The sequence below is a fragment of the Euphorbia lathyris genome, chromosome 8, assembly GCF_963576675.1.
Source record: "Euphorbia lathyris chromosome 8, ddEupLath1.1, whole genome shotgun sequence".
NCBI classification, from domain to species: domain Eukaryota; kingdom Viridiplantae; phylum Streptophyta; class Magnoliopsida; order Malpighiales; family Euphorbiaceae; genus Euphorbia; species Euphorbia lathyris.
The window spans coordinates 23,297,896-23,308,129 of NC_088917.1; the positions used below are offsets into that span (position 1 = coordinate 23,297,896).

At 31.3% G+C, this 10,234-nt stretch overlaps 1 protein-coding gene across 1 annotated transcript; it reads left to right on the forward strand.

The window, feature by feature from the left end:
- Positions 1-1,997: 1,997 nt before the first annotated feature.
- On the forward strand, positions 1,998-8,792 carry LOC136203067 (protein phosphatase 2C 56-like). Its single transcript, XM_065994115.1, has 4 exons — positions 1,998-2,524; positions 7,055-7,336; positions 7,588-7,693; positions 7,874-8,792. Exons 1-4 carry the CDS (start codon positions 2,075-2,077, stop codon positions 8,191-8,193), a joined length of 1,158 nt encoding a protein of 385 aa, XP_065850187.1. The 5' UTR covers positions 1,998-2,074; the 3' UTR covers positions 8,194-8,792.
- Positions 8,793-10,234: the final 1,442 nt, after the last annotated feature.

Genomic DNA, 10,234 nt, shown 5'->3' on the forward strand with positions numbered 1-10,234 from the left:
TTGGAAGGAAGAAATTTAATAGAAATAGGATAAATTATGTCTATGGCCACTGAACTTTCCATTTTAACATTATGGCCATTGAATTTCAAATCTTAATGGTATGACCACTGAATTTTAGACTTTTTAACATCGGTGGCCACTCAATTTTAACTAACTCCTCAAAATGAAAATATTCAAGAATTAAAGTTGTTCAGAACGACATTTACCATGAAACCACATTTTTTATTTTTCAAAATCACATTTTTTGAGCTTTCTCTCTCTAAAAATTTACTTTATCTCTTCTAACCAAACAACACCTAAATGATCTCAAAATGAAAATTTTCAAGAATTAAAGTTCCTCAGAATATCATTAACTCTTCGAATTTTTTATTTTGAGACCGTCAATAGTTGTTTTGAGGTGTTGAGTGGCCACCGGTGTTAAAAAAAATATAAAGTCCAGTGGTCATACTGTTAAGAATTGAAGTTCAGTGGCCACAATACTAAAATGGTAAAGTTCAGTGGCCATGGGTGTAATTTACCCAATAGAAATGAATGGAGACCGCTGCGGTGGGTGGGACGCCCAAATATTAATGAGAGGCACATATTAATTAATTATTAATATTTTTTTAAAAGAATTATTTAATGTAATTTTCTTTTGTTTAATGTAATGTATTTCGCATAACCTTTTAAAAAAAATTACCATTTAATATTGCATAACGACAAATACCACGTAAGTTTACCTTGCTGAAGGATGATCAATCACGTGAGTCTTTTTTTTTCTCTGCTATTTTTTTTTTATTTTATTTTTCCAATTTAGCCATTTTTTTCTTTAACAAACGTAGATAAATAATTGACCACATCCAGAAAATGTATAAAATTATTTCTTATAATAAATTTAAACCTTTTAAGGTATTCAAATAAATACAGACCTTATAAATTTTTTTTCATTCAAGGTTGAGGATGAATAAACATAACGATCCAACAAGGGATTTAAGCATAGATGATATTGATTTGTCTTTGTCAAATTTGTTTTGATTGAATCAATTGGATTAAAATAAGTGTACAATGAGTTAAAGATGAGATGAAAATGATTGATCGCTTGCCAATTTAACTTGGCCAACTATGGTGTAAGATTAATTTATCTCTATTTGTTATTCAAATTTGAAGTTTACCTACTCTCTCGCCATATTACGAAATAAGAATTATGTTTGTAACCTAAAAAGGTTTTCAAAGCATCATCTCATATTGTGCATAATACTCTTAAAAATGTCTTCAAATGGAACTATATATTAGGTTTGATGATAACTTCCACAACTATTATATTTAGTCATCAAATAATTCTTTAAATTATGTTATGTTATTATATTTTTTTATTCTTCTTATTCTAAATGTAGATTATCTCTTTCAAATATCCGAAGCAACGCGAGGGAATCGTCCTAGTTAAGAATTGAAGTTCAATAACTATAATATTAAAAATAGCAAAATTCATACTCGTTATTTACAACTCACAATTGTACTCCATTATTAAAAATAAAATTGCTTTTAACTACTAATAATGGCTCTGTTTGGGAATTAACTGTTAGCTGTTAGCTGATTACATTAGTTGATTTGACTAGCTGTTTGTGTAGATCTGTTTGGTAAAAATTAGCTGATTGATAATAGCGGTTTGTGCAAAAAGACGAATAAGGGCATTAATTTTGGCGCAGGAGAAGAGGGAGTCTATCTATTAGGGTTAAAGAAGTCCATTAATTTTAATATTGCAAAACGCTAAGAGCTTTTTCTAAATTAACGTTTTCATCCCAAAACTCTCTCCACCAAACACTCCAATCAGCGGTTTCAGTGGTCAAACCTCTAAAGTTGGTCAAAACCGTTATTTTTATTCCAAAACGTTCTTTACCAAACAGGCCAATATATTTTTCTCGCGATTTTATTTACCAATTTGCACCTTATGTAGGAAGCGTGTGCAATAGGCTCATTATCTCATCGCACGTGTCAATCTTCTATCTGTCACTTCTTTCTCCCCCTTCTTTTGTCTCCTTTTTCCCTCCTGCTCCTTTTTTCTCCCCTCTTTTTCCCTTCTTTCCATTGTAACTGTATGGAATCTTTAGAGGAGGAGCAACTCGACACAATCGATTCACTTCCTGACGATGAGCTAGAATCAACGACCTCTGACTTAGTCTCGCTGCTTAGCACCGAAGATTCTCACAGCCGCAGTAGCTCCTGGGACATCTCTATCACAAGCGGCAGTTCCGGTGAGATTGCGACGGAGGTAGTGCCGAGATCGAGGGAAAAGGAGCTCGCTGCGGCGGCTCCTCTGATTGTGAGGCAAAAGTGTGTAGGGAGGAATAATAGAGGAGTGAGTTGGGGATTTACGTCGGTGATTGGAAGACGGCGGGAGATGGAGGATGCAGTTGCGGTTATACCAGGATTTATTTCGAGCACGTGCGATCACGTGGGTGGATGTACAGCTCCTGGTTCTAGAAGTTCCGGCGAGATCTCACCTGTTCACTTCTTCGGCGTCTACGACGGCCACGGTGGTTCCCAGGTATTCTAAACTTCAACCTTCTGTGCATTGCTTTTGTTGCTTCTCTCCGATAAACAAAAACCTGAAAAGTACAGATGAAAAAACTGAAATAATTCACAGAAAATTAATTTGTCTTTTATGGAATAAAAATGTATTTTCTATCATTTGACTCTAAATGTAGAAATAGGTTATGCTAAAAGAATATTTATTTTACATGCTCGAGCCTAATGAATTATTTAGTTTTCATTTTTTTTTAAGAACATTACTTAGGTAACGAAATTGAAATATTATTATTAATTTTAATCTCATTTTGTGATTAATAAAAAGGAAAAATTGAGAGTTTTATTATTTGACACTTCGAAATACAATTTTTATTTTGGTACAATAATTGGGAGTCATTTTTGTCCAATTATTTTTATTATCTTGGTATTTTTATTTTATTTTGTAATTTTTGCAGAAAGTTGAGACTACTTCAAGTCTTGGGAGCAGATAATATTTTTTACTTTTGATTATTATTTTTATTTAATCTTTTTTCTAAATAAATTAAATGAGAGAAAATTGAGTTTAAAAAAATTAATATCAATTTCTATTTAAAATGTGTAGAAATATTAGAAAAGCAAAAGAAAAAAAAGAAACGAAAATACTATTTAAAATGTGTAGAAATAATAGAAAAGCAAAAGTTTCGAAAAAGCTAAAGAAAATTGCGGTTTATATATGAGAGTAGAAAAGCAATTAAATGATTAAAAAAAAAAGAAAAGAAAAGCAATTAAATGGAAAACACGCGTCTTCTGTTCAATGGTTCACATCACTAGCATTTATGGGGGTTCTCTTGTTTGTACATGCACGTGTCCTCGATGACACAGCAACACCTAATCCTAATAAGCTGTCAAGGCAAATATTATTGCTAGCGTCACCAGTATACTCTACAATCGTAATCACAGACGCATCATCGGCCTTACGTGTTAAATTTTGGTAATTTTATTTTCTTTATAGTAATATATTCAATTAATCATTTTGAGAGATGTCAAACACCTTTAAAGCGGAATTAAATATGCATTTTTCTTTCTTTTACAAATGTATTTCCTTTCCAATAATTTAAAAATAACTTTTTTATGTATCTAATATGATTATGCTTTCAAAAAAACAATTTGTTTATGATAAAACGTTCTAACCCTAATTTGCAATGCTAAAAACCTAAAAAGGCTATGCATCTACGGGACGTTTGATATTCTATTGGAATAGGAATAAATATAAAGGTTGTGATAGGGATAAGAATAAATGACTGAGATAAGGATAAAAATATGATAGTCGAGAATTATTATTCAATGTTTGGTATGTGAGATAGGGATAGGGATGGCCTAATACATTTTACTATTTTAACCTTATTTAAACTGCATAACATTAATTTGAGGGATAAGATTGACTTGTCCATCCTATTAAAATCGCAGGAGCTTATCCCACCTCTTTATACCATCCCTTCTTGGATATAGGATTTGAGGGATAAGAGGCTTATCCCTCATCTGTCTCACTCTTCTATCTCTCAAACAAACACGGGATAACTTATCTCGTGTTTTTTAATCCCTATCCCACCTTCTATATCCCTTCTAACAAACGTCCCGTTAGTGTATGAATGGATCTTAAAATTCAAATTTAGTGCAATTAAGGACCAAAGATAGCTCCAATTAAAATCTACATTAAATGTAGTACAATTAAGGATTCATGATTTGTTTTAATTAAAATATACCAGAATTATTTATTTGATTAAATTTATAGTTAAAAAATTTCGTATCACCAATTTTTTTAAGAATCAAATGCTACATCACATCATATGTACCCAAAAAAATAAAAATGCAATTCAATGTTGTTCTGAATTTATAGGTAATTAGTTGGACTACTCATGAATTTATATATTCTATCATGTTCCAAAGAATTTTACAAGATTAAAGCTTAATTTCAAGTCCTAAATTGAATTTTAGCCCTATTAAAAAGATAGGATTTTAGATAGATGGAATAAGATTTACTTATAACTAGTTAATTTTTTTTTATGGTTTTTTTTTAAAAGGATGGTTAGAACCCACAATCTTGCATCTCTTCAAATGTGTACCAAATGAGTTATACATCCTTAATTTTTTTTTTGGTTTGTAAGTGTATCCACCGCCGACAGTAGTGACTATTCACTTTCACAGATGGTTTGCACCTTTATGGGTGGGACTGCTGGTCATGAAATTTTTTTCCATTCCTAAAGACGAGGATCGAACCCTGGACCTATACATCCTTATATAACTAGCTATCTTTTTAGAGCTAGCAGTTCAAAACATATTTATAAATAAACAATGTTTAAACTATCAAATTGAAAGATGATAAATTTGAAAAAATTTAAGGGGCTGTATTATTCTTTTATTTAGGCTTAATACCTGCACTTGGCTCAATACTTCTACTAACCATATGAGCTTTCAAAACTTCCAAATGCTCCCTATTTTTATTCAATTACATTTAAAAATTATTATTCTTATCTAATTGTACTCAATAATCTATATTTTTTTTTATCTATTTATATTAATAAACTTTAAAACTTCAATTGCCTTCTAAACTTTCAAAAGTTTCTAAATAATTATTTATTTGACACGTGGCGAATACTTGAGATGTAAAAGAGTTTGACTTCCATTTTCTGCATCTAACAAATTCTATTCAGAAATATAGATTATTAAATGGAATTAAACTAAGGATATGGAGCCATTTAAACTTTTGAAAATTTAGAGCCCACAATGAAAGTTTCGGGCCAGTGGTGTATTAGGCCTCTAATTTACTTTGATCAAAGTATATGCTTTAGCGGGACGGGGCTGTGTGTGTCGCGGTGATTTGCGTAGTTGGGGTAAGGTATTTACGTGTAAAGCAAGTGGGTTCCATCCACGCTAGAACTAGATGCAATGCAACAATGATAAAATGTGGCATGGCTCTTCAAAGTTTTTTTAAAATCACTTAGTTCAGTACAGCCCAAGTTGAAAATAATTAGTATTAAAATATAATTAATTTACTAATTAATTTATCGTTTTAGTTGATTTTTGTAAAACTAATATTTATTTATAGGGATAACTAGGTTTATAGTTCTCTAACGTCTAAAATGATGCAATTTTACCGCTAATGTTGGCAGCCAAGAGCAATTTTACCCCTAACTTTGTCAATTTGAGAAACAATTATCAAGCTGTCTTATCGGTTGTGAATCTTATCATCTACACATCACATGTGAGTCCTTTTATCATACATTAGTAACCGATAATAAATATATGATTAGACGTGAACTTTTTTTAAAAAAAAATTAAGAAATATACTGTCTTGTACGAGTTGGACAAAAAAATTCAAAATATTTTGCCGAATTTATAAATATTAATCCTCAATTCTATTATTAAATCACAAACAATATGATTTTTTTTTTAAAAAAAAATAAATTGATATGTAATTGATGTAGAATTAGGAACAAAATATTTGTGTTTTATAATAATTTCTGAAATTGACCCAACTTGCAAATCTTAGGGGTAAAATTGCTCTTCACTGCCAATGTTAATGGTAAAATTACACAATTTAAATGTTAGGGTAAAATTATTCGTTAAGGGTATTTTTGCACATTATCCTTTATTTATATATGCATTTCTTTTTCTCAAATCAAATCATTCACTTCAAAATTTGTTCATTCCAAACTAAATAAAAAGTTTTGGTTCCCTAATACATTAAATTGGATAGATTTTTTCCATTTTCTATTTTATTAAATTATTTTTATTTTCTGTTTTCTTTCTTTTTTATTGTTTTTCTTCTTCATTGTTTCAATTTAATCATATTTTTCTATGTGTTCTTTATTTTTCTCCATTTTTTAAGTTTTTTTTTTTATCGTTTCTCCTCATTTTATTCCGTTTTATTGTTTTTTTATCCGATTTCCTCCAAATTTTTTTATTTTTTTTACCGTTTTCCCTCCTTTTTTAAATTTTCTCGTTTTCTCATTTTTCTTTTTTCCATTTTTTATTTATTTTTCTAGTCTTTTCTCACTTTGGCTCCATTTTGTCAGTTTTTATCGTTTTTCTTTTTTTATTTTTGCTCCGTTTATCTTGTATTCACCCTTTTCATTTTTTTCTTCTTCTGTTTTTCACTGTTTCCTTCTTTTTTTTCTTCCACTTTCCTTTTTTTCAAATCGTTTTTATTCCCTTTTTCTTGTTTTTCACTATTTTTTTTTTCCCGTGTTATGTTTTCTTTCATTTTCTTTATTTTTTTTGGTTCCTGTTTTTATTGCCTATCTATTTGAGCAGTTCATAGTTCTCTGATGTGTAAATTACATTATAGTTCTCTGATTACATATGCCATAAAGAGTAAAAAGAAGTTCCAAATTTCAGTCTTGGATGTATTATATGAATAAAGAGAATAGAAAGAGTAACTTTGTGAATCCAGATTGCACATACCCCCCAAAACAATATTTCGATTGACTGGGTTTCTCTAATTGAATACATTCTGATGTTGCATAACTTCTGTTTGAGAATGTAAATACTTATCTGATCAATTAATTAGGTGGCTAACTATTGCAAAGGGCGAATGCATGAAGTTATAGTAGAAGAATTTGTTCAAGAAACAATTGATGGGTTTGAATGGCAAACAAGGTGGAAAAGTGTGTTTTCAAGTGGTTTTCAGAAGGCTGACAATGAAGTCTTGGTAGAGGCACCAGATATGGTTGGATCTACAGCAATTGTAGCAGTTTTATCTGGTTGCCAGATAATCACATCCAACTGTGGTGACTCCAGAGCCATTCTGTGTCGCGGGAATCGAACTATTCCCTTAACTATCGACCAGAAGGTCATGTTCCCCAATTCCATTTCATGTTTTCTGGTATTGTTCATATTGTATTCGCTGAGAGCCTGCTGATTTTGAGATGAAGATTGTCTTAATCCTGAGTTAAAGTTCAGAATACACTGAGGGAAGACCACACTTCCCTCATTGTAACAAGTACTTTGAACCTAACATAAGGCAAAAGAAGCGTCTATTGTTGTGTTTAGGCTACAACAGTGTCTAATTTGATTTACTAACAGGGTCAATTCTTTTAACAGCCAGATAGACAAGATGAACTCTTGAGAATTGAAGGAAGTGGAGGGAGAGTCATACACTGGAATGGTGCTCGGGTATTTGGAGTCCTCGCAATGTCCCGCGCTATAGGTTTTCTTTCTCCTTCAATTCTTTGCTTAATTATGCTATTTGCCTCACATTTAGAGTGATTTATAGACATGTTCTGCATGTCATTGATACTAAAGGATGAACATAAATTGAAAACATGAATGTTCGGATAGGAATTATATACATTACTTAAGAACAATGATGCTGCTTTCGCGTGTTTAGGTGACCGGTACTTGAGGCCATGGATAATTCCAGTGCCTGAGATAAGTTTCATGGCAAGGAGTGATGAGGATGAGTGCTTGATTTTGGCAAGTGATGGTCTTTGGGATGTCATGACAAGTGAAGAGGTCGGAGAGGTGGCTCGCCGGCTACTAAAAAGGTCGCGCAGAACAATGGCAATCGGCGAGGTTTCTCCTGCACAAGCTGTGGCTGATAATCTCACTGAAATAGCTTATGCCAAAAACAGTTCCGACAACATTTCTATCATCGTCGTTGATCTAAAACGCAAATCGTACCGATCAAGACGCCAGGTGAGGCAGTGAAAACCGGAGATTAATTAATTAATTAGTTACCATTTCATAGTTCTCATGAAAATCTACTAATGTTCTAGTTTGATGTTAATGATCTTATTCTTGACACAGCCCAGATGCAGCAACAACCAGTTGCTCTATCAATGTGTTGCTATTGCTTGCATATTTGGGTTATAATATAACTAACTAAATATAACCAAAGTTGTTGCATATGGTATATCTATCAAAGCTGGAAAAGTTAAAAAAAAAGAGGTAAATTAAATTTCTAGGAGGAATTTTATTTTTATTTTGATATTAAAGCATCATATGTATATCTTTATTTATTTATTTTCATTATTTATAAATATGTGAGATGTAATAGAATTGGGATTAGATAACAAACATATCCCACTAATCCTTTATTTGGATAGGGTGACATTAAAATATGATAAGAGACTTTAAATAAATGAAAGTATGATGATAGACCATAAAATATCTTATTATGTTAGAAATAAAATAAGGTAACGGCTATCAGGTCGGGGGAGACTGATGGAGTTCGGCGATATTATCAACCAGTGTCGTTTACCTTTATCACTTAATAACGAGTTCACTATCCCTTTTATTAGAAGACAAGCAAATAGTTTAGTTCACACTTTCGCTAAAGTGACCTCTCATTATGTTTGTCAGAATTATTTTGATGTTATTCCAAGTCTTATTACTCCTCCTGCTTTAAACTTTTTGCATAGTTTTGGCTCACTAATGAAGTTCTATTTAAAAAAAAAAAAACAATTTAATAATATTGTTACATTTGATTTGAGGGTAAAAAAAATAAGTGTCGAACATTTTCTTCTCCTTCTTTATATTTTACTTTAGTTTTCTGTCTTTGAATTTTAACTTACAATTTAAAAAGAATAATTTGTCTAATTTTTAATTTTGTTATACTCTATCGATTCGATATTATTATTAAGTAAATTAAACTATTTATGAAAATGAAAAAAAATTGCATAAAATATCATCCTAAAAGCATAATATATTTCTATACATGTCATAAATATGTGGTTTTGGCTTCTAATCCATTTTATCTAACTTTTACCAGAAAGAAGACAAAAAAAAAAAAAAAAAAATCTAAATTAGAAACATGTAAAAAATAGCAAAACCAACTTTAAGAGAATAAAAGAAAATTATTGCAACAATTTTTGTGTGATAGCACAACAGTTTACATCAACATTAAAAGGCATAACCATGCCATGTTATCGGCCGCAGAACCCGACTACCCTACTTTTTTGGAAGGGATTTCGACAATTGCGATTTTGTTTTTTTACATGACACCGTCACTTACCGTTATTAAGGACGACGCTTAGCGTGTCCCTTCCGGTGCATGCATTCAATTGACTATTTTTCTAACCCGTTTATCATGTTTTGAAGTTAGATTAATTATTTCAGATTCGTCATCCGAATTTTAATGTTTGGAAACATGTCAAAAGATTAGATGGCGCGCAGGCTCACAACATGCCACCTCTTCAGAGTTAGGTTCGTGACTTAAACAGTTTGAGGGTCTGATTAATAAACGCGTAGACTTGTCTTTATTAAAATACCATTATATTTCTAATCTATTTTCATTTAAATATCATTTAGCGTTAGAAAGCGATAAATAAATACTACAAATATAAAATTATTATATCAAAATCACAAAGGGTACAAATAGCCCTAATACATCAATTCTAGCCCTAAAAATAAACCTATTAAACCTGCAAGACAATAAACGTTAGCTGCAGGACATTGGGACCCGTCTTTCAGATTTAACTACGACGCCGGACTCGATCAAATAGGACTTTCAAGCCTAAGATCTAGCAAACAATATGCAATTGTGTCTAAAACCTAGTTCATTCATTTAACCGGTTTAATATCTTTAATGGATGAAAATACCCTTATTATCCCAATGTTGATTTTAGCCTTATAATCTAACCGGTTTGATACCGACCTTTGCCACTGCTTGAATATGATAAGATTGGAAGTAATGGTGTAGTTTCTTTGTCAATCATACTATTGTTGCGCAAGTCTTCTCTACTATTGT

Excerpts from the sequence above, each read along its gene's own strand:
- LOC136203067 (XM_065994115.1), top strand. The coding sequence starts at position 2,075 with ATGGAATCTTTAGAGGAGGAGCAACTCGACACAATCGATTCACTTCCT. Across the intron at positions 7,337-7,587 it reads CCTTAACTATCGACCAGAAG|CCAGATAGACAAGATGAACT; the intron begins GTCATGTTCCCC and ends TTCTTTTAACAG. Across the intron at positions 7,694-7,873 it reads CGCAATGTCCCGCGCTATAG|GTGACCGGTACTTGAGGCCA; the intron begins GTTTTCTTTCTC and ends TCGCGTGTTTAG.